Raw genomic sequence first — 25690 nt, forward strand, 5'->3', positions numbered from 1 at the left:
GTGTGCGTGTGTGCGTGTGCGTGTGTGTGCATGCATGTCTGGGTACCCATAGACAGTTATTCAGGTTGAAGTGGAGTTGAGCCCTCTGTCTAATGAATTATTGACCCGTTTTCTGTCTCCTGTCTGTCTCCTCCATCACTGCATCAAGGAGCTACCTCACACCAAGACTTGGCAGGGCTATTAGTGTGTGTATGTGTGTGTATCCAGAAAGAGAGTAAAAAAGCAAGCGAGGGAGTCTGTTGTCGAGTGAGTTAGTGGGAATGCAAGTGCACTTGTGTAAGAGTGAAAGTGAGTGAGTTAAAGACTGTCAAAGTGTGCTTGGCACACGTGCATGAGCATGTTTGTAGGCAGTGGAGTGTATGTTTTTGACTAGGTCTATTACATGCATACGTGTGTATGACAGAAAGTGATTAAGTTAGGCAGTGATGGTGTGCATGCTAGACTAAGTGTGGGAGCACCAGTGTGTTTGCATATGTAATGTGCAAGCAAGCAAGGAAGAATGTGTTCTTGAGCGGTTTTATGAAATCTTGAGTGTGTGTGTGTGTAGAGGCTGAAAAACGTGTGTAAGCCACACACAGGTGTATAAGCCACAACTATTGAGGACAAATATTCATTTTGTCTCTCTTTGGCCAGTTTCATCATAAATGATAAAGACTCTAAACTGTCTTCAGTGTCTTCCTGATGCAAAGACCACTCATAATCCTTTTTCCAAAAAGCAAGGAACTCGTTCCCTTCCAGCTCCCTTCCAACCTAATTTTGAACTCTTCTGATCATTTCGACCAAAAATAAATTGGTTTGTAGACTGAAAGATTGGTTCCCAGCTGGAACCAAAGACAGGAACATCATATCCTTCCTAATTAATACCTTGTGGATTTGCCCAAATGAAACTCAGTTGGTGCAAAACCTGGAGTACAGTATCTGAAGACCCAGTGAGCAGCTCTGTCCAGAGAAAGCTAGACTCATCAACATTACATCTTTTTCCTCACATTTCTGATACCTTATATCCTTTGGAGAAATGAAGTATCACAAACTGGACAAAACAAAATTATTGCTTTCAATTTGGACATGGATTTCAGGAAAAGATTGAAGGTGGTACAAGAAAATTTTAATTTAAATTGCTGAAGAGTTCATGAAGGCTGATGTTTTTAGAACCCAGGACCACCTATCTACCTATCATCAAGTAAAACAAAATGAAGCGCTAATATAGACCCAAACAAGGAGCTAGTGAAAAGTGCTGCAGTACGAGGGAATTTGGGAGAGTATTATGAACTTCTCTATGGCGTGCTGGGTCATAGAATAGCAAACTGGCGGAGTGGGAGTGACTTCAGCCATGGCAATGCGGGAGTCAGTGACCAGCGACCCATAGACACCTCTGTCACAACGGTTTAACCCCAAAGCGGTGCAAACCTGGGCTGGTTCACTAGTTAGCACCTTGGTTCCAAGAATTCAAAGGGAGCTGGTTCAAGAACTACAGCTGTTTTGGTTGAAAAGAGGCACCAGAAACATATCAGAGACCTCCAGCGTCTCCCCGCAACACAGTTTGAACACACCTCTCAGTGTGTAAATCCAGGTTATTTAGCGCTGCCATCTCCTTGGTCTTGTTTTGTGTCGGCTTCATTAATACTGAATCTAAGCTCCCTGCCCTCTGTGCCCAGCGGTGGCGGCTGTTAAACATATCAGAGCCTCAACACAATGTGCTGCCATTAGGGATAATTACTATAATTGCAGCTATTGACAGGATTAAAGGCATCATCTGCGACATCTAAGGGGACACGGGGCTCTTGTGATTCTCGGCCCCTCTCCTCCTCTGTTGTCTCTGTTTTGTGTGTTTTTTTTTTCTTTGTGTCCCTTGCTTTCAGGATGGGAACCAGATGAATTACACCCAAGACAATGGGTTGGGGGGAGATGAGTGGGTGGGGTAAGACAAATAGATGGGTGGAGGTGGACAGTTGTGAGGAGAGATAAGGAGGACGAGGAGGGGACTGGGAGACGAGGTACAACATGTCCAGTGAGAAGGTTAAAATGAACTTGTTGTGAAATAGTATTTATTGTACAGCTACAGAATTTCATTAATTCATAATGTTCAAATTACCTTATCTGCTGTATGTATTACTATAATTGCAGCTATTCACAGGATTAAAGGAAACATCTGCATGAGATCTAAAGGGACACTAGCACTATTCATTAGAGAAAGGATAAATGACAGCGGGGAAAATGGAATGGTGGGAGGAACTGAGGAGAGACAAATATAGCTAATCGGGATGATGACAAATAAATTTTCCTTCTCAGGAACAAAAAAATAAAATGATAAAGTAAAGTTTGATGATTCTAAAACAGGATTTCTTCATGAAAACCTTGTGGTTTAGCCACTTCTAGCCTGCCACTCCTTTCAGCAGATTTGTCATTCCAAAGAAGCCAAACATGCCCTGCTGGGTTACAGGAAAATGTGTATAACATGATGCACAAGACATTAGTGTAAGCGTGATGAAGCTTCAGTGAATTGATGCAGCCAGCAGATAAGAATATGGATGTGACATTGTTGTACAATATGGAAAAAAAAAACATGTTTTTTTAACCTTGAAGTTATTTCAGGAGAATTATAATAGTTGCCTGTCATGAAAAACAAATGCAATTTCTGGAAAACAAAGTTCTCTTTCAGAATCGTAGGACGTTACGTCTATCAGGTTTAATGTCTAAATCTCTTTGAATGTGTCATGGTTTGTTTTCCAAGTAAAGAGGGATTTATTGAAAGTGCATTTTACAAAGCATGGCTTGTGTCAGTGTCTTACAGACATGAAATGTAATAGAAATGTAATTTGTTCCATAAACCAATTTGTCCATATGAAATAGTACATTACAAGCTAATAAGTTTCTTAAGTGAGGAGATTAGATACAAAATTAGATAGCTCCCATTTGGAAAAAAAAGAGTGTACCTTAGGTAATGTGTAATATGATTCACACAGGAAAAGATCTCAAAGCACACTGGCTGTTTGCCATTCAAGGCAAACTTTAGTGGATCTTTGGCTGATTTTTTTCAATTATCCATCGGTTTACACTCTGATTGGATGGAATGATTCTTCTTTTTTAACCACAGATTTTTTATATTAATGACTACTGAAGTGAGAGAACACACACACACACACACATACACATGCACACACAGATTGTGTCCTTGTCAATCCCATCTTTAATTATCTCATAAGAATATCCTCTATTGATCCCCTCTGTTGGCTGGCTATAGCCTCCCTGCCAGCTGTGAGCTCAACAAACACCAGTGCCAACACTGATCAGAACCGAGCAGTGAAGCAAGGCCAGGGATTATAATGTCATTGATTCAGTTGTACCAACCACTAAAACAGCATGGTTTAGTCCTTTATTTTATCATGGAAAGCACTGAATTTAAAAGTCTGTTTTGTTGAAATTTCATCTTTTCTTCAGCCTCATTTTTCTTTTGTTCTTTTGTTCTTTTTTCTTTTCCCAATTTTTATTTATTTATTTATTTATGTATTTATGTATTTAGTATTTTATTCACTTCCTTACTTAACTTACTTAACTTACCTACTTACTTACATTTTTTTCCCTGGGGTTTACATTGACATTTGGATAATAAATAATTCATGAGATTACAGACATTGAGAAGTAGAAACTATATAATGTGCACAAACAGAAAGTTTAGTTGCTGTCACTAGTGCTGTATTGTGACAAGCGCTTACTTGCAGGAGATGTACGCAAAAAAATTTGTAAGGTAGCTACTAAAGTTGAAATGCTAAATTCTGTAAGCAGCATCCTGTTGCACGGCCTTGCTGTCTCCCTTAAACGTATAAAACACTCATATCAATACTGTTGTCTCCACCCTGCATGCACCTGTTGTCATTTGGTTTGCTGATTGCCTTGAAATGTCCGACCATGGCCCTCCAAGCGTTCCAGATGCACCACAAAATGCAAATGCAAACAAAAAAACATGGTCACCTTGAAAAACTCAAGACAGATCCATTCTTGTACTTTTATTTGTTCCCCAGCTAGCTAACAAATAACACCGATGATATGTGTTCACAGTTTACATGCAACAACAGGTTGTAAAACATGTCTTATTTTAATGTGACGCAGGATAAGCTATTTAACATGGCCTTTTTTTTTTTTTTTTTTTTTTTTTTTTTTTTTTGCCATTTTCATTGTGTGCTTCCATGGGTGCTGCTGTCATTGTGTGACAGCAGATCACTACATCTCATGAAGCCTCCAGTTTACAAGTGGTAACTGCGACCTTGAGCAGCATTCCTCTGCACTTGTTTTAGTGGGAGGTTGGAAAAATCTCCAAGCCCGAGTTGTGTGGAATGCAGCATTAATAAATCAGGCCCCCTGCACCCTGATTGGCCAACAGCAGCATCTCATTTAATCCAAATGAGGTCCACCTGATGAGTGGAGGCTTCCCGGTGAAAATGTTTTCTATCCTGACTGGAAGGATTTCAGCAGTTCATTAGTGACTGGAGCCACTCAGGACTAGTCTGAACCTGCCTGGGAAAAATGGGTGGGTTTCTGAGAATGCAATAACTTTTAAAAAGAAAGATCTGGGAAACTGAAATCTGCAATTTCCTTAGCCATGTGTCAATTTAACACAAATTTGCCTTTGTAATTGACCGTGAAGACATTATGAGATGAGTCTCACTTCAAAAAGCAATAAGCCCTAGAAGAGATCAGATAGCTTTTGCCTCTTTCTTAACATCAGGTTTTTACTGGGGGGTTTCTAGTCTTATTTGAATCCAGTTTCTCAGACCTTTAACCACTCAAAAGAAAAAAAGCTCATTTTGACACTGTCTTGAGTTTAAAATCCTCAATAATACATTTATTAGGGATGGAAAAAAAAGTATTCTGTTACTAATCGTGATTTTTTTTTTTTCTCTGATGATTTATTTTTTATCACAATGCTGACACTGACTCAATATGTTGTCACTATTATTATTATCATTGCATTTTAATTATGTATTCATTATCCTTTTATACATTAATTATAATAATCATAAAATTTAAAAAAGTATTTAATTTAGTTTAAAATTGCACAATATTATAATATTGAGTCTTGTGGAACTACAATAATTACAGAATTGCAATACATAATGAATTGGCATCCAAGCGTCATGAATCATATCTTATTGCGGTTTCCCTGCTGATTTCCATCATTAACACATATACTGGAACATAAAAATCTCAAAATATGGGCCAATCAGGAATTCATATTATTGCTTTTGTCGAGGCCAGAGGACTGAAGGAAAATGGAAGTTTTGTAAAACATTTAGAGTCATTTAATCCCACATCCCAGCTGCTGGGTATATAGTTGTAGTGGGCTGGTCTTGTGAATAACTTCACTCTCCACCTCTTTTCTCTCTAAGTAGGACCTTTAATCAATCAGAAGAATCAATGCAGGCAACCGGTCTGGCATTTATTTCAGTGAGTTACTCTGTTACAAGCTGTTGGTTTCTGTAGAAACACCAGACATATAGTTGTTACATTTTCTGTTCTTATCGCTGCTTTCTGAACAAAGGGATGATTGATTCTCATTAGGAGAGCAGCAGTCGCCTGAGGTGAACTCGCTATCGATTCTGTTTACTCCAAGTTTGATAGCAGCTCGCCTCAGTATGCTTTACAAAACAGGGAATTAAGGATAGCTCCACGACAACAGGACAAATGACAAGTGGAAGATAGCGGAAGCACAGGCTGCTGCTTCTCCAAACCACCACCACCTAGCCACTGCCTCCAGCAGTATTTTATTTGTTTATTTGTTTGTTTGTTAATTTATTTTGATTGAATTTACCCCTTGATCTATCCTTTCATATGATGGATTTTGTTCCTTTTATATATATTTATCTTTATTTCTGGTTTTACTCTTCAGTACCCCTCTTTTCCCTGTTTTATCTTGCTATCTTAAGCCTTTATTTACTTTTATCTACTCTCTTTTATCTACTTTTTACAGTTTTTATTTTTCATACCTCTTCCTTTTGATTATTATTTGATTTTGCTATTTTACTTTTTTTTATCCACTTCTTATAGGGTCCTACGCAGCACACCAGTGACGTTAAACATTCAGCATGATAGGTACAAAATGTATATATTACACATGTCTGCTAATCTTTTACTAAAGCAAGCCTTCTATCCATCCATTAGTTTCCATTCATTCTGCTACAATATAAAAAATGAATAAATAAATAAATATTAACTGAGAGACTTTAAAGTCTCTTCACACCACCTTTCCATCACTGTCCATATTAGTTCTGGAGACAGCAAAAACAGCCCTGTAGGTCGTCTGAACAGCAGGGTGGGGGTGCTGGGTGCTGTGGGGTCAACTAACATGACATTCACACAGCTGACTCAAGTTCAAATCCAAGCTAGAGCAGTCTTTGTTTTTTTTATTTATTTATTTTTTTTTATGTTAGCAAACATTAGCTAATGTATTGTAACCTTAACCCTGACCTTTTTCTAACCTCAACCATTAGTACAAACTTTTCCCTAACCTTAACATGAGCCTTTCCTAACCTTTTTGTATTTTTAGTGGCTAGTGGCCTAGCAAAGTAACTAGCGAGCTAACATTTCTTAGCAAACATTATCTTGCTCACTAGCTTGCTGAGGAAATGGTCCTTTTGGCCATTTCAGAGACACTTCTCTTGGTTGTAGTCGAGGGTTGGAACAAATGACCTATGTGGTCATGAGGTGAGGACTTGTTGTAGTTTTCCTAAAGCAGCAGCACTGTTGTGTTTTGATGACTTGAAACTGGGCGTAGTGAAACTGGCCTTCCGCCATGGAAAATAGTTTCCAGGGAAACATTTGCTTTACACAGCAAATGATCAGTACGGTGATTTATGTATGTTGATGACTTTGTTAGCCACAGAGGTACAACTTTATTAGTTGTGTGATTTGAAAATCAAGGCACTTTGATTATATATGGTGAAATCTTTAATAACCCCACATGATTAGCAAAATGGTTTGTTGCAATGTATGATGAGGGGAAATTGTAGTAAATGGGCCACACATTCAAAATCACTGGTATGGTCCTTTAATCTTGCCTCTAGTATTCCTCAGCTCAAATTGTTGAGCTTTAAAATAGTGTTTCCTCTGCTCCGGTTTTCTTGGGTGATAACAGGTTCTTCATTTTTTCTGTTCTGTTTTATCTTTTCTGTTCTGTTTTATTGCGAGAAGCTCTTTTGTTACATTTGTTTGTAGGGGAAGTGCTATAGAAAAAGTGTAATTGATTTATTGATTTGATTTTGGATCATGAAAGCTTTTGGTACCAGCCCTCAAAAATACCCAGAGTTGAGTCTGTGGCTTATTGCAGCCAGTGTAAAGATATTACTCCACTGTGGAAGTAATCCTGGCTTCAGTAAAGACATTACACTACCACACTGTGGAGACGGACCTTTTCCGGCAAGCTTGTTTGTGGATTTGACCTCACTTGGCTCGTAGACGCAAAGCTTAACTCAGTCATTTTTACTGAGAGTTCACTCTGAGTGTCAACACACACACACACACACACACACACACACACGCGCGCGCACATGCGTGTACACACAAATGCACACACCCACAGTGCTGATTAAGATCAGCGTGAATTTAGAGAGGATCCCTGCTGAGCACTGTGCTGTTGTAGCACCAGGGTGTGTGTGTGTGTGTGTGTGTGTGTGTGTGTGTGTGTGTGTGTGCGCGCGTGCGCTGTGTATGCTTACTACAGTATGAGTCAATTATAGATGCAACGACAGCAGGAACTGACTTGTTACTGACAGAAAAACGGAAGAAAGAAAGAGAGAAAGTAAATGAAAGTGAAAATGTATCATACAATGAATCAGCATACTTTCACTTTATGATTTACTCAAGAATTTTTGATAAAAAAAATCAACATAGATAGACAGATAGACAGACGGATAGATAGACAGACAGACAGACAGACAGACAGACAGGCAGGCAGACAGATATGGAAGAAAGAGAGCAAATTACAAAAATAGAGACAGACAAGACATTGATACTGATGACAAAGAGGCAATCTCATCTGTAACTTTCATCTTCTCTCCATCTTCTCTCCCTTCTTCTCTTTTCCTCGGTCTCTCCCCCCTGTCTCTCTGTATTGTTTTTCACTTCTGTCAATAAGAGGCTATATTTAGGGAGGCTTTCAGGTCCTTGAGCCGCTGACCCCATTTACTCCCTCACACTGCCTGTCTGGCCTATAGGGGAATGGCCTGGTATTGCTTACACCTGTGTGTGTTTGTGCGTGCACTGTGGCTTTTATTTATGTGTGTGTGTGTGTGTGTGTGTGTGTGTTTGTGCACGTGCATCCTTTATACTTTTAAAACCCTCAGTCCTATTTTCCCCTCAAAACAGTAAGCCAAGAAAAGAGGTCACCTTGGGTGTTAGATTTAGATGTTAGCATGAAATACTACTGTAATGCAGATAGAGATAAAATATCACGCAGCTGTTGACAGACGTGCTGCAGAAACCAGCGAGTCTGCAAATTTCAGACCAGGAATTATGCCAGGTGATTTCACTGATTAGTTCCCTCTCTCTGACTTAAGGTGTGTTAATCAGCAAAATCACCTGCTGCTGTGACTGTGTGTTGCAATGTAATATGTGGGTAAATTATAGTAAATGGACCAAACATCAGAATCACTGGTATCATCCTTTAAGGTAACGGTTAAATTACAAGAAGTGATACTGGAAAAAAAATGCTCTCAGAAATCACAAGATTTTCATGGACTGGAAATTGTTCCCGGATAAAAACTCCAAATGAGTGAAGAGAATGGGGCATTTGTGCTGTCAAATTTCCAGCGGTAATTCTTTGATCTCGGTCTCCTCATTTCATTTCGAGGAAATGATCTTTACAGATATTTCTGTTAAAAAGTGTAAACAACTATAAGGCTCTGCTGTGCAAGATGATGGGGTTCCATGGAGGACGATGTCAGGCTCATCGTCCAGCCGAGCTCAGATAAGATGCAGACCTTGACCTAGCATCACTCATTTGCAAAATTTTGTTTAACGTCAGTGATGTCCCTAGCTCATTTAATTGCGATAGAGAATGTCAACTTATCGTCTTGCAACATCAGTAGATCCCAACATTAATGCAAAAATAGATAAATACTAAATAAATAAATAAAAATTAAAAAAAATAAATAAAATAAAAACTACTAATAAGATATGCACATAAAGAAAAAATGGGTACTGGGGCTTTTTTATATTGTCATAATCCACTTTTTTGCCATGCGCTGGATGTGATTGGAGTCAGCTGTTCACAGTTTATAATGTTTAATTGTAAGTGTTGAAGGGCAAAGGGCAGGGAGCGAGTCACAGAAGTTGGGGATGAGGTTGACCAAATATTTTACCAGTGAAGACTAAATTCAGTGGGTTTAAGGTAAGCTAGTGACATTAAATAGTGCTTGTTGCTGAACAGCATGCCTTCATAAAAAACTGCGATCCACCAATCCAGCAGAATGTGTGTGTATGTGCGTGTATATGGTTACACTTTGTACATAAAACAAAATAAACCACTTTGAGAACAGCTCTTAAAACACTTCAGAAACCAGAGAAGCAAGATGGCAGTAATCTGTCTGCCAGCAGTCAAAGAGAAGAGGATTATACACCTAGTCACATGAACACACACACACACACACACACACACACACACACACACTCACACACACACAGTGGTAATAGTCAGACAGGAGAGGATTATCCATCTAGACCCCCACCTCTACCCTCTCTCTCTCTTCCTTATACACACGCGCACGCACACACACACACACACACACACACACACGTGCGCACACACAATTTCACCAGAAGGATTATCCACAGCACTCTAAGCTCTCATCACTACAACTTCCTGCCCTGCAGCCAATCGGAGCTTGTCTTCCATCTCTCTGGCCAATCGCACGTCCCCTGAGAACCCCTGCCAGCCAATAACCACAAATCCACTGGTGCTTCTGGAGCCAATTATGATTCCCTTGATGTCTTTAGCCGTTACAACTTAATTTTTCCTTGCACATATTTTCCATTACATTTATCCTTTATTACCATAGTGGGGGCTTGGGAGGCTAATTCTGTCTCTCTTGGGTTTATTGTTTAGGACAGTTTTATTGTACCTCTGCTTCAGTTGCTCCTGTCTGACCTCAACGCTCATGGAAAAAAAATGTCCATCTTAACATTTACTAGAGATGCAACATCATCTCTAGTCTCAAAATCTTAAGTTTTATTAAACAAGAGAAAAAATACTACAACTGATCATTTTACTGCCAATTTGGGTGAGATTTCTTCCACATTTTCTTGCATTAGTTTTCAATAGGGCAGATCAATGTTAATTTAGCTCTCTATTGTATTAAATTAACAGGATGGGTAAACTATGACCTCAAGTTGTCAATTTCTGTAAGGTAAACACCCACGAATATGAGCAACAGTCTGTTGTGATTTCAGAAAATCATAAATATGTGATTAGTTTACATTACTCACAATGATATATACTCTGAATTTATGTTATGAAAATTCATGTCAGTGTAAAAGATGGGTAAACTCTGGTCTGCAAATAAAGACTAAGTCCCTGATTCCTTCATTGATTATGCAACTCAATTCAAGAGCATTCTTTGAACATGTGGGGTTGCACTGGCAACAAGCAAAATATTATTTTAAGAAAGAAGATTTGCAGGTCAAGTTGAAATGTTGAAATGAGACTCAAAAGGTCATTCAGCATGGAATCCTATAGAAGAAATGATTTGTAATGTTATATTGCCTTTACCCGTATGCTGTGGATGGTAATTGGCTTTATGCAGAAGCACATGTGTCGTGGGTTGAAGTTAAATGCAAATGAGCACTTCCTCCACTTTTTCAATATTTACAGTTTTACCTAAAAAAGTCCACCTCCTCAAATATAGGCTGCCTCCAGCTTCAGTGGTGGGCTGGTGAACATTTAATATTCTGACAGACTTCACAAAGTGCTAATACCGTCAGGCTATAGACAAATCACAAGTTTTAAAGATAACTGAGTACACAGGAATCAAACATCTCCCACACAGTCTCTGCTTTCCAGTGGATGTCGTCAGCTTTTGTAATGAATCTGCTTTAAGGTGGCGCCGTTGAAAATGGTGTATGGTAAGAAGTTAAGTTCCTTTGAAACCTAAGCAGATTCTCTTGATTTCTTTTAGAAATATGGGCAAAAAGGCAATGAAATAAAACCCCACAAAATAATTATTACTATATGTGTACATTCCTTTTCCTTTCTTAGTCTCCTCTGGCCTCTGTACTGTCAAGCTGGCCATGTTTTGATGTGCAACTTAATGGGCTCATTTTTGCCTGGGGCTCACCTGAGCAGCAGAAGTTGTAACTGGATAGATATATGGAAAAATACACAAAGAGATGTGGCACACACAACAGATTTGGACTTTGAACAAGTCCTCCAACGCCTCCAAAGTATCACAAGGAAAAGAGACAAAAGGAAAGTTCAGCTTTGGGGGCTTGCAAAAAGAACACCAAAAGAACCTGAATCACCTTGTTTTACGCCTTGTAAAGTGTCTTTTTTTGTCTTTTTAAGAAGTTCTTCTTCTTATAAAGTATACTGGCGAGTTAAGGTGCTTGTAGTTCTGCTATGGAAGAGGGTGGGAAGTCATGCAGGGCCCCATTATGTGATATAGAAAATCTTCAGGTTTACTTGAAATCTCATAGGAGGCCAGCGAAGGGAGGCGAAAGTTGGTGTGAAGTGAGTTCTGCAGTGAGTTTTGCTGAGCAGTCTGGAAGCTGCATTTTGACCCAACTCAGGATGAGGAAGAGCAGCTTGAAGAGTGAGTTATGATAGTCTAAATGTGAGAAGATGCATGTGTGGCTAAGGGCTCAGATGCTTTTGACACAGGAATGAGAACCAGGGCACGTGCATCCCACCTATGTGCACAGGCATGTATAGGGAGAGTGCTGTTTAAGGTGATTTCTGTCACTCCTCACAACTTGGCAGAGAGTTGCCATGGAACTGTCAAGTGAACGTCACTCAAACTTAGGATTCGGGCTGTTTCCCGCCAAGCCGTTACAACTCGCCGGTTTCCTGGAGTGATCTTAACGCTCCAGCACCTATCACCTCTTCCAGGGAAAAGCAACTTTTTACCCACATAGATGATTTTTTTTTTTGGCGGGGAGGAGGGTTATTTTTGATGCAAACTTTGGTCGCAGTGGTACACAAATGACAGGATATGAGAACAGCATGAGAACGATGGTGAGTTTTCCTTTCCAAAAACTCTGCGCAGCCCTCCTTTTGTGCTTTTTGACTGCTGAATGAATTGACTGATTAAGCGATTCAGGCCTTTTGTTATTAGGACAGAATCCCTCCGGGGGTTTTAGGCTTGTTTGTGTTACAGATTAGCCGCTCAGCTATTTATGAAACTAGAATATTACTGGGCTACTGTTCATCCCGTACACTTTAACAATTTGTCTGTCTGTCTTTCCTTTCTTTCCTTTGCTCCCCTCTCCCTCTCTCTCTCTGTCTCTCTCTCTCACTCTGTCTCTCTCTCGCTCTCTCTCTAATGTTTATTTATCTAGATGAGAACAATAGGGGATGTATAGCCTGGAAATAATCAGGTTGTGGTTAGTCGGTCCACATCTCTCTCTCAGTCTTTTTCTTTCTCTCCCTCTTCTGTTTGCCTATCTAGATGAGAACAATAGAGAAAATATGGCTAGGAAAAATTATCAGGCCGTCACTGGCTGCAGTTTCTCTCTCTCTTTGTCTGCCTGTCTTTCCCTCTCTCTATCTCTCTCTCATGTTTGCTTATCAAGATGAGAACAATAGAAAACAAAATGGCAAGGAAAACACGTCCTTTCTCTTTGTGTAAATGTGCACGCATTCGTGTGTGTGACTGTACTTGTGGATGTGTGTCTTTGTGTGCCTGTACGTGTTTGTGTGTTTGCGTCTCTATTCCTAGCGACCCAGAATGGCTGACATTTTAAAAGTCGAGGATGCAGGAGAACAGCCTGTCCCAATTGGAAACTTCTAAAAACAGAAGTGCTGGAACTTAAAACAATACATGTCTAGTCAGTTAGAGGGCAGGGTAGGAGGTGTCAAGGTGCACCGGGAGCAGGGACGTCTCCTGGAGCTTGAGACAATCGTATTTGAGCGAGTTGGAGGGCAGGACAGGAGGTGTCAACATACAGGGAGAAATGCATTTATTTTGTTTTTTGGAACTTAAGAAAATAGATTTTCTCTTTTCTTCTGTTCAGCATTCTCCTTTTTTTGACTTAGGGGGCAACGTGGCAAATAGGAGATATGCAGAAAGGATGGTGGAGGTGAAGGAGAAAAAAAATCTTATTTGGTATATTGGAGTACGTTTATAGTAAGTGCTTGTGGGCAGGTCAGTATTTTGTGCAGATGTTTTTCTCTGTCCTGTGTTCACATCAGCAAACGTTTGAGTCAAAGGGCAGGATAGCATTTGTCAAGATATAGGCAGAGGTTTTGTGTGCGTGTGTGTGTGTGTGTTTGTGTGTGTCTTGCATTCACATCCAAAAACATTTGTTAAAATGGGTGAACTATCCCTTTAAGTTCGATAGGGCAGTTATATGAGTAAAAGGACCTCTTGAAATGAAACACACAAAATGAGCTGTTGATGGATTTTATTTGAATGGTGCTTTTAATGTTCACAGGTAGCCGGTGACAACTCACCCAGTGTTTTGCAGCTTAATACGACTAAGTGCAAAATTGGTCTGCAAAATAACAATAAATTACACAGTGCAGTATATAGTCACAGCTTGCATGTGCAGTTCCTGTATGCTACTGTCAGGCACAGTGATTCCTACGATTCTTTTGTAGAACTTACCAGCCTGAGTTGCTATAGCCACCCTGTTGATCTGTGACATTGCATTAGTTCCACTTTGTGCAGAGCTAGAGACACATAGAAACTACATAATGCAAGACCTATCGACGGAAACAATCATGGTGGCGGCTCTTCCTCTTCTTGATTCACAAGTCCATTCTGACTGGTGATTGCGGAAGATGCGACTGGGCGACTCTTTTGGGGTCAGCTCCCACCTCTAGTAGGTAGCATAATTTAGCTGAGCCTGTAGCCAAAAGGTGTGCTTGTATCCAAACAGTGTTTTATCATAAATGCTAAATAAAACAAACTCACTAGGAACCAGGATCCCCCTAATTTAATTGGGCCCTAAAAAATTCATCATGTGAATGGATTATGAAAATTTGAGGTGCTGAACAGTGTTTTCTATTTAATGATCAAAATCTGTGTGTTTTTGAAAATACACCTTAATTTGAAATTCAGGGTGTTTTAAAAGCAGCTGAATTAAGGGGATTTGTGCATGGATTAAGAGATTTTGAGTTGCATCATCTTTATTTCCCGCCTGATCTTAAATAGAATAAAGGGGTTTAGTCCTGAAATGAAGAACTCGTCAAGGAGTGTTGTATGTGCTTAAGGGGAAATGTGAGGTAAACTAAGGTTATATTAAGGGTTTTGTATTTCACAGTGGTTAAAAAGCAAGGAAAAAAAGGCATTGCTTTTTTTCAGGTGGACAATTTCACAACATATTTGACAGAGCTGTGAGTTTCAAAAAGACATTTATAACAGCGCCTAAGATGCCAAACCTATCCCAGAAGTAGACTTGCTTTTATGTCATGATTTAGAATTTTCCCCCAATTTTGTAATCCCGGGTTGTTTCTGTTCCCCATTTTAACCATTTTGTCTTTTATGTTTCTCATGTTTACGCCTCTGTTTGTATACATTACACTACTTCTTTTTTATGTCCTTTTGCAAAGCACTTTGTAAACTCTAATTTTAGATAAGTGGCACATAAATCATAGTTATTACAAAAAATAGTGTTGTGTTTCTTTATATGCCAGTTTTGGTAATCTGAAGGGTTTCTGCTCCAAATGATAGGAACGGAATATCTGAGAGAACGAGAAATCCAGGTAACGGGAGTGAAAAAGAGCAAGAAAAGGCAAGACAAGAGGAGAGGAAAAAGCGAGCGCACTGCCCATAAAAACACAGCGAGCCATTCATGACTTGTAAAATGACCGCCATCGATGTGCAAAGCAAAAACTGCAGTGCAGATGAAAGAGATAATGTTTTATGGTTCCGGCCCCTGGGCACCGGTCTGTTTAAACAGATAGTAATAGAAAAGTGTGGAGGGAGGGAGGTCTACGCTCCGATAACGTTTACCGGTGTTAACGGACTATACAACCACTATTAGAAACTGTAACTGCATCTAATTCCTGTCATTGTAAGTCACTTTCGATAAGAGCGCCCACAAAACACGTGAGGAATACAAAAAATATTTTAAAAATACGGCAAACCGAATTTCAAAAGCCATTGAAATTCAACTCAAATGACTGATAGCAAAAGGAAACACTGTAGATAAGAGCAAACACCTCACATAGTTTCTACTTAATTCAGCATGACAGGAAACAGCGGCAAAGAGATAGAGAGGAATGAAGGTATTCTAATAAAAAAAAAACAACAAACAATAGCAAAGCGAATAAAAAATGGAGAATGACAAAAGTGAATTGAAATAGCGGTTCTGCAGCAGTGATCCCGTCTCGTAAACATTGTTTATTTCCATAAAAGTTGGCTCGAGTTCAAAATGCCGAGGCCCGGTGAGACACGGACTGTTCTTGATAAAGAGAGCTGTTGACTAGAGCAGGAGCTTCTAACACTAGCTGGTATCAATCTCCTTTGTGGACACACACTGGTACACACGCACGCACATGGATACACACGCGCGCACACACACACACACACACACACACACACACACACACACAACTCCCTTTTTTCTTTCTGGTCCTTTGCCTTTTTCTTTCCCTTTCTTTGGTTTTTCTGTGTCCCCATCCTCCTTTCACCTTCTCCCTCCCATTACCTCTCTCCCTCTCCCGCTCCGTCTTGCTCTCTCACTTACTCTATCGCACACACACACGCACACGCCTTACCTCTGGTGAGTTATCCTCGTAGACGCACACTCTATTACCCAAGATGCACTGCCCCGCTGCGCGCCTGCCTTTTCATTGGCCAATAAAACAACCTGAGCTTTATGGCTGTACCGCTTCCAAGTACATCAACTAGAGGGAGAGAGAGAGAGAGAGAGAGAGAGAGAGAGAGAGAGAGGAGAGAGAGAGAGAGAGAGAGAGAGAGAGAGAGAGAGAGAGAGAGAGAGAGAGAGAGAGAGAGAGAGAGAGAGGGAGGGAGAGGGAGAGAATACACCTAAGGTTTATGGTCCAAACTCCTCCAAATGAGAGAGAGGAGAACGGCAGGCCCGATCAACCATGGAGAGAGAAAGTGATGGAGAAAGAGAAAATAGAGGAGAAAGAGAAGGTGGGGAGACAGGAGAGCAACAGAGCGACTATGTGAGTTGAGGGCAAAGAGAGAGAGACCAAAAGAAAGAGCTCATAAAAATATAGAGAGCCATTCATGACTTATAAAATAACAGCCGTCGATGTGCAAACCAAAACTGCAGCGTAGATGAAATAGATGATATTTTATTGTTCCAGCCCCTGAGTCCCAGTCTGTATAAATAGCTATTGATTTAACATGTTTTATTCAGCCAGCCAGGCTGGCTGTTCAGGCCTGGGAGACATTAGATGCTTGTTGACGGCGGGGCTATTGCTCTGCCGCTGGGCTTTCCAGTGGTTATGAGAAGGTGCAGAGAGTGACAAAGGGTGGGCTCCCAAACTTTTTCATAGACTCTGGCAGACCCTCATGTGGTAAAGGTTTTGGTCCTGGGTCCTCCATCTGAGAGGTGTGCAGTTGTCTTTAGTGTAGGAGGGGAGGTAACAGCCCTCATTCTTATGCTGCGTTCACTTCAGCTCGGAACTTCTGAATTTCTGACAATGTCGTAAAAATGGATACCAACAAGAAAAAACTTTGCATATTCTTCCAGGTCGAATGCCAAAACTGGTGCACTGTGTATGTGGTGTTTTTGAGTAAATAGTAAATGAACATTCTTGGCAAAAATAGCAAAAGGAGATTTGTTTTCCATGATTTTTGTGTGCTTTGGCATCTCTTGAATGATGAAATTGGAGAAGCCAAAGTTCTGAATTCATATCTAAATTCATATCTTTCAGTTTCAGAGATGAATGACTGTTTAGTTCATTTTGCCACAAGTTGAAGCATTTGTTTTTGTTTGCTTTTTTCTGAGTTGAAATGAATGCATTTTTTGACATCTTCTCAGAGCAATAGCTTCAAGAAACTGACAAAAAACAAACAAACTGAGTGTTAAGTGTCCGTTCATGTTTGGAGCAGTGTATTTAGAGTGTGGAGCATTTTGTCCTTCAGATCAGTTTGTTTGCCTTGGCCAGGTGACAACAATGAGCCTCATGGAAGAACCACTCGTTCTTAAGTGGTTCTTAAAGGGTTTAATGAGAAGTCACCATATTTAGTAATATTCAGCCTGATTCCCTAAACCTAAACACAAAGTGTGTGTTTCAGGAATGGATTGCCATTAAAGACATTCCAAATGATAATATTCATCATTTGAATTAATATAGTAAACTACAAAAGACCCCTGCCAAGGAGGCAAAAAATTTTATCAACTCTTCATTGGCTCACGACAAACCTTTCTACAAAGTTTCATTTAAATCAGTTCAGAACTTTCTGCGATACCTTGAGATATTATAGAAAGACAACAATTACATAACCTCCACCACCTCCTTGGTAGAGGTAATTAATTAATCAAGATCGGAGGACCATTTCAGTTTGTCCCCTCCAGAATAACATGCACAATTTCCCAAGTGTAAACTAATTGTTTAAAAACAAAACATTTGTACCTACTTCTATTGATGTGTTAATATTTTAAATTAAGGCTAAGGCTAAGGTGATAGTGACTGTGCAATAGTTTTATGATTATAACAAAGTAGGTCTGAGAAATACACTGGGATGAAACTGTATTATACTGTCAAAGGCTTCTATTGATCACACTATTGAATGTGTGCCTAAATGTATATAGGCCTCATATGATTTGTTAATTATAGTATTTGTCCGGCTTGTTTCCACCTTTAATTATAATGAGTGGTTGTAATGAGTCCAAAGGAAAATTCCTTATTGGGACAATAAAGTAGGCTATACCCTATTTTATCATCCTAAATAATTTCAACGCCTCAAAATGATAAATGACTTGACTGTGTGCAGCACAACTCGTTTCTCTTGGATGTCAGTTTTGTGAATGAGATGCCCGGCTTGATGCTTGCCTTCTGTGGCATTTCTGGGGTGTGGACAATCCTATTCTCCAGGTTTCATGAAAACACAGGCATTTACAAGCAGGTGGGATTCATCATATTTACAGGGGTCATTTAGGAATAAGTTAAGACTATTTTAGATTTTTAAAAGTATGATAAAAAAAAAATAATAATAATAATTTGATAAAAAATTGAATAAAAAATACAAAAAAGGGCCCAATGTCAAAACACCTGAGTGGTTTCTTTTACCCATCACAAAGAGACTCACAACCTTGGAATGATTTTTGACTCAGAGCTCAGAGTCTTTTGATGCTCAAGTGACCAAAGTGCTGCAGTCCTGCGTCACCCAACTGAGACAGCTAACTGAGATCAGATCATTCTTTTTGCTTGCAGATTTAGAGAGGGTCATCCATGCCTGTATTGTGATGTGTTTTATTCTGGTATTAGTAAGAGAAACATTGCAACTGGTACATAACGATTGCTGCCTGGCTTTTAACAGGTGCAAAGAGCCTGTGAGTTTTAGAATTGATTTTAAGATTTTACTGCTTGTTTCAAAAGCATTGAATGACCAGGCTCCTGCCTATATCTGTGAACTGTTGATCCGTCATGAGCCTGATATCCTCCAGCATGGACCAACTACTGGTCCCTAGATCCCGGCTTGTCACCAAGGGTCTTTTCTGTCCGGGCCCCTCGGTTGTGGGGTTCCCGGCCTGGAGATCTCAGCCAGGCAAACTCAGGGTCCTCCTTTAAATCTCTTCTTAACACTCACTTTTATAATTTAGCTTTTCTTTGCTGATGCGGGCTGCCTCTTAATTATTCTATAGTGATTTATCTCATGTTGGATTTTATTACCTCTGTTATTTTTTTTTTTTATTGTTAAGGACTTTATAACTTCTGTTTTGAAAAGTGCTTTATAAATAAAGTTTATATTATTATTATTATTATTATTATTAGTAGTAGTAGTAGTAGTAGTAGTAGTATTAGTATTGCATCACTGGTTATTCTCCATTTCCCTCTTGTTTTATCTTCTTTTTCTCTTCCCTCTTGTGCTCCTGTATTTTTTCTCTGCCTGCCCATTCCTCTCTGTTTGTCAGTTTCTGCATGTTAGTAGTTATTTTTTCTCCTCTATTTTGCTCTCAGCTGAAAATTGCTTTCTAAGTGGCAGCTTAGCAATGCTCCTGAGAAGACACAGACATCTACTTTGAGCCTCTTGAAGACACACACGCACGCACACACATCTTCTCTTTCTCGTCTATGCCCTCCCTCTGCTTTTTTTTTTCGATCTTGCTGGCTTTTTACCCTCTTTTTCCATGGCTTTTCCTTTCTTTTTCTTTCTTCCTTTTCTTCTTCGCCTCCTCATTCAATTTCTCGTTTCTGTCTTTTGCCTCCATCTCTCTCCATCTTTGTTTCTCACTCACTCACTTGCACTCTCTCTCTCTCTCTCTCTCTCACACACACACACACACATACACACACACACACACACACACACACACACACACACACACACACACACACACACACACACACACACACACACACACACACACACACACAGAGACCGACTCTATGCCTCTCCAGCCTGCAGGCCTAGTCAAAGTGAGGCACCCAGCTGTCAATGCCTTTGATTTGAGTCCACTAATGGATGAAGGCCGCCAGACGTCCGGCAGTGTATAGAGCTGAGATCCCTCCCCCTCCTCCCTGACACACACACACACACACACACACACACACATGTGCACGCACACACACATCTAACTTAGCAAGCTAGCCATTTACACAAACATCTATCTCCTGCTGTCTCTCCCTCTCTCTCTTTGATTCCTCCACTTTCTCTCTACCTCACTCTATCTATTGTCTTGTCCCAGTATCACTGTTTTCATCTCATTATTCCCTCCCTCAATTTATCTCTCTCCCTCATTCATTCTACTGTGTGTTTCTCTCTCATATGTTCTTGCTTTCTGTCTCAGTTTTTTTTCTCTAAATCTGCTTGTCTCACTCGCCTGTCCATATCTTTCTCTTGCTCTCTTCTTTTCTTGCAGTTTATCTCCCTCTCTCTGTCTTTCCTTGCCTAGCTCTCACATTCTCTTTGTCTCATTTATTCTTACAATTTGCCTCTATTTTTTTTCTCCTTGTTGCACTTGCACTATTGGCAGGAAACACAAAATCATTGCCAAAGCAAAAACAACAAATAACAGAGTAGTAAGAGGTGTTGGGTGTTCAAATCTGTTTGATGTAGCCTTTTAAGAAACTAGTGTCATTTAAAGGAAACACTAGAACAAGAGATGAAAAGGGATAATTATATTCCAAATCAATGTGTGAATGCTAATATTACTAATAGAAATAGATGGCGTACCAAACAAAACTCTAAAATCACTTGTCACATGCTGTCTCTCACCCTGTTTTGAGAGTGGGATAGGATAATTCCTTCATTATGGTATAAATCTGTAATTACATGCAACATGTAGTCCTCAAACACAGTCCTCAGTTGCCTCTGAATTGTAGGGGAATCAATTTTAGAAAAGATGCATTCCAGTATTTTAAATTATCAGGTTTGCCAACCATCTGTAGCTGTCTGGTCAATTAGTGGATCATCAAAATGGTTTGATCATATACATTCTGTTACTCTCATATAGGGAAGGGTTCAAGGGGGGATGAAGTCCCTCTTGGGCTGCTAATCCAGAATAATATGTCTTTTGTCTCTCCATTCACTTCCATAGCAAGGTCAAGGGGGTACCAAAATAACACTTTTTGCACATAAACCAACATGAATAAGCGGATTATGCAGTACAAAAAAGTTTTTATACCCTTTTTGTGTGCAATTACAATTATTTGTGAAAGCACTATCAGGTCAGCTCTTCCTGGCGCAAGGCTACTGTGTGGACGTTAGCTGCCGGATCTACTTCCTATCAGATCTCTATCAGAATCTGCAGGGTGGGCTATGAAGATGAAGGTGTGTGTTGTTGGATATCACTCCTATTCCTCCTGTGAAGCATGTGTTTGTACTGTAGCAGTGTACCCTTCCAGCATTTGGTGATTTAAAGGCCATACCTAATGTAATGTCATCCAAAACAGAGTCATTTGTAGATTCATGGGCATACACAGGCTCATATCTCAACTCTGGCCATTAGGAGTGATATGCGCTGGAAGCCATGCTGAAGCATAAATGAAACATGTTGTGCTTGTGGAACAGATTGGTGCATATCTGAAAGAACAAAGAAAATATTTAAATGCAATATTTTACACAATTTCCTTTGGGCTAAAGTATTTCTGCTGAGGCTGGTTAACTCTAAGTTATAGTTTTAGAAATCGATTACCATGCAGTGTAACCAAATGAAATCCATTCAAAATATAAAGATAGTTGGGCAAATGGTGTTTGAACAAAGCCTAAACTTAAGATACCGTTTCATTAAGCATCAGTATGTACTTGCACTATGTGCTGCTCAAGCTAATGAGGTAAAAGATCATTATGTCCATCGTTAGGATCAAGAACATTACCCCTTGCTGCTGAATTTGCTGATACAATAACACCCCAGTTGAAGAGCGATAATGTTCACTGTGGAGCTTAGGTGCGCTGAAAAAGAAATTCACTTCATATTTTATTGACCCTTATTGTCCAAATGATTAAAGAATTAAGTTTTGCAATAAGCTAGTTCATTGTGATTTATAGTCTTCCAAAAGAGAAACTTGACACAGGTGAAAATAACAGTTGTCAAAAAAAGAAACTTGACATAGCCCAGGTTTTATGGGTTTATTAACCAAGAGACATCACAATATGGCTCAAATCCTGTAACAAGATCAATTTATAAATGATTAGAGACATTGTCGCTGGTTAGTCACTCTGTTAATCAGCCCTTAAATCGTATGTCAAGTTTCTTTTTTTGACAGTACTTATTTTCACTTCTGTCAAGTTTCTTTCCTGGAAGAATATATTTCAGGCTCAAAGACTTCCAGATTAGAAAATGAGTTTGACACTTCTGCTCAAAACATGCTGGGGTTGGCTCCAGCCCCCTGTGAAATAAGCAGATGTGGAAAATGAATGACTTATATATGCGCTGACTATATGTGTTGTATTTTTATCAGTATTGTACCTCTTGTAGGGGTGAAAATAACTACTTACATTACATTACTTACTCAAGTTACTGTAATTGAATAGCTTTTTGTGTACTGTTGGTAATTTATCCCTGTCCTTAAAAAGTTCCATGAAAAATGGTGCATCTAGAAGCATTTCTGTTTCTAAAAAGTGACTCTAACTTTTACTTGGAGTGCATATCAAAGATCTACATTTACTTTTGCTGAAGTAGTTTTTACAGTAGCACTTTTATTTTACTTTAACCCTATAAAGCCTGAACTATGAAAGAATTGGCAAAAAATTCCAATTTTTTGAAACTGAACCCTTTATTGTCCTATAACAAAACATATATGTATATATATATATATATATATATATATATATATATATATATATAAATTCAAAAAATATGTTATTACATGACCTTTCTGGTGTATGATATATAATATGTACTTGAAGTGCCAGTGGTATGGTCCAGGGTGAACAGGGGTGTTCAAAGTGTTCAAAGGTATACAACAGTATTTTGGTCAAGTACTGATTAAACTGAAAACGAAAAACGGAATTGAAAATGTGTATCATATATGATACAAATGGCTTTATAGGGTTAAAATATAGGCAAACAATTCTTCTACTTGTGTAGCAGTTGCTAGTACTCTTTCCAGCAGAGCCTCTTGTTAAGCGCACATGGCCTGGACAAGATTGTATTCTACACTATAATAAAATAACCATTAAGCAACAAAAGGTGGTTCAATAATACCACACAAGGTAATCACTAAATCAATAGACAAATTTGTCCAAGGACATATGATTTTTTTCCCCACTGTTTTTATGTCTCTCAATCTCTCCAGCTCTGTCATTACCTCTGCCAATAAGGAGGTAGTGGGCAGTGGAAGCAGGTAATGTGTCTGTTATCAAGGTATTATGTCTGAAAATGTTACTAACAGGTTTGGCTTAAGTTTGATGGACAGTGGTTGATTAGATTTTATGATAATCAGGACTCAGGATTTCAGCCATTAGATGATAATGATTTTAGCGATAACTGTTATGCTGCATTCATTTGCTGGTGAGAAAGACAGACACCTGGGACTTCAAAGTGGATTTTTAGCTCACTGTAGGGATGGTGAGTCCATACCAAAAGATTTGATTCCATCCATGATCCCATCACGTTGGTTCTAAAACTAAGTTGGTTAACAAATTCCTTCGCATTCGTGACTTCAAACTCCAGAGTCTAAAATATTTCCATTTAAATGAGTTTGTAAAACAATGAAAAGTCCAACACAAACACACAAGTTGTTTATGCATCACATACATGCTACAATATTGCATTCACACGCTTTTTATCAGATAATCTGTGTTCTGAAAATCTGTTTTCCGTCTTTTGTCTTTATTTCGTTTATTCTCTCTCTTTACCTCAATGTATCCTTTTTTCCCCTCCAGCTCGCTCTGTCTTTCTGTCATTCGTTCTAGGTTTCTCTCATTCTCACTAGTAGCCTACATTTTTTTTCACTCCCCTTTTTTCTTATATTTGTTTTTGCTCTGTCAGGTTTCTGTCACTGTCATTCATTCTCCCTCTATTCCATTGCATCAGTGTCTCTCGCTCTCTCACATCTCTTTCTTTATCCCCCTCTTTCACTCTCTTGCTTCATAAATCTATTTTTGCTCACTTTGAGCGAGAAAGACAAATCAAAGTGCGCCCAAAGTGAATTGAACAAGCATAAAACTCATCCTTCTCACACACATGCACACACCCCTGCCTATTGATGTTGAAGTGTTGAAGTGCATTTGGGGTTAAAGCATCATTAACGGGTTATCCCAGCCTGTCAATAGTCTTTTGTAATGATTGGCATTTACATTGACAGTTGTCCTCTGTTTTTCTGGTATGTGTGTGTGTGTGTGTTTTTCTGGTGTGTGTGTGTGTGTGTGTGTGTGGGTGTGTGTGTGGCTGGGTGGGTGCATACGTGCAAAAGATGACAGTCCGTATGGAAACTTGCCAGTAGCAACATTACGACAGACATTTACAGTTCTTTTAACAGAGGAACCACTGAAGTGCTTCAGCCAATTTGCTGGCCACAGGTCAATTTGATCAATTTGTTCCAATCTAAAAATGGGAATCATGGGGAAAGTCAAACTTGTAGTAAGCTCCAAGTTGCATTTGGACAGCTCTGTCTCCGGAATCGACAATTTAATAACCAACGGGCGATTTACTCCAATGTGACATGCAGGAAAGTTGGGGTGGTGTATGTGTGTGTGTGTGTGTGTGTGTGTGTGTGTGTGTGTCTGTGTGTGTGTGTGTGTGTGTGTGTGTGTGTGTGTGTGTGTGTGTGTCTGTCTATGTGTGTGTGTGGCTTACATCATTTGAAGATCTTTGGCTAAACTTAAATTTGCTAAACTAAATTAATGTGAACTATGCTGAGCTTAACTTTGTTACACTGAGTGGCATTCATTTATTATTATTATTTTTTTTAATTAAGATATACTACTCTGTACTATGAAACTGAGTTTAAATGAGCTAAACCAGACAAAACTGGACTTAACTAAATTGAATAAAGGAAAACAAAACATATTAAAGTAAAGCTAAACTAAGCAAAACTGAATCCTCCAAACTAAATTAACTGGGGAAATGTGGTCACTACAGCAGATAAAGAGGATACAGAAAAGAAAACAGCTAATGTGGGTGTGCTGACATCAAAATAATGCAACAAAACTAAACCAATCCAGACTAATCTAAACTGCTCGTGTCCTGTTCCCCTTCCAGATCACATACAAGGCTCTGAGCTCACTGGACCCTAGCGCTGATCTGACCACCCAAAGGGGACGGGTGTTCAAGCTGAGGAACGAGACCCACCACCTGTTTGTGGGCCTCTACCCCGGGACCACCTACTTCTTCACCCTCAAAGCCTCCACCAACAAAGGCTTCGGTCCGCCTGTCACCACCCGGATTGCCACCAAGATAGCTGGTAATGAATCTTCTTCTGTCTCACTCTTTAGGTACCTAACAACCTATCTGTGTCAGAAATCATCGCATTTATTAAGTTAAACCTGAAATGGGAATGAACCAAAGAATCGCAGTTCAAGGCAAGGTGTAAGAGAGGAGGTAGATAGATAGACAGATAGTGACCAGATTTTGTTCTTTTCCATTCAGGTTTGCCATTGAGCTAACTTGATCTCTGACCAACTTGGAAGCTGTTGTTACTTGGCTGTGCCCGTCCAAGATTAATTCAACCCATAAGACTATTTCTGCCTGCAGGAAAGCTCTACCTCCATGAGATATTTGTAGAATAAAAATAAAATTAAGCTTTGGTAGAGTGTTGGGTTGTATAGTAACCTGGGTGTTATGAGTCCACATGAAGACGCAGTGTCCCTAGTTAGTGGTACTGTGCCACTAACTGGCACTTGCCCCTTTGTTTGTATATGGTTCTTTTCATATGTCTATCTTTTTTTATTTAAAT

At 39.4% G+C, this 25690-nt stretch overlaps 1 protein-coding gene across 29 annotated transcripts in view; it reads left to right on the plus strand.

Annotated features, from left to right (window-relative positions):
* The window catches only part of ptprt (protein tyrosine phosphatase receptor type T), a 490886-nt gene that overhangs the window by 268263 nt on the left and 196933 nt on the right, over nt 1–25690 (plus strand). For all 29 annotated transcript variants that reach the window (XM_030051856.1, XM_030051857.1, XM_030051859.1 and 26 more), the window contains one exon: nt 24997–25198. In XM_030051856.1, coding sequence (XP_029907716.1) covers nt 24997–25198 — 202 coding nt within the window. The remainder of the gene's footprint in view (nt 1–24996; nt 25199–25690) is intronic.

The sequence above is a fragment of the Myripristis murdjan genome, chromosome 5 (genome assembly GCF_902150065.1).
Source record: "Myripristis murdjan chromosome 5, fMyrMur1.1, whole genome shotgun sequence".
NCBI classification, from domain to species: domain Eukaryota; kingdom Metazoa; phylum Chordata; class Actinopteri; order Holocentriformes; family Holocentridae; genus Myripristis; species Myripristis murdjan.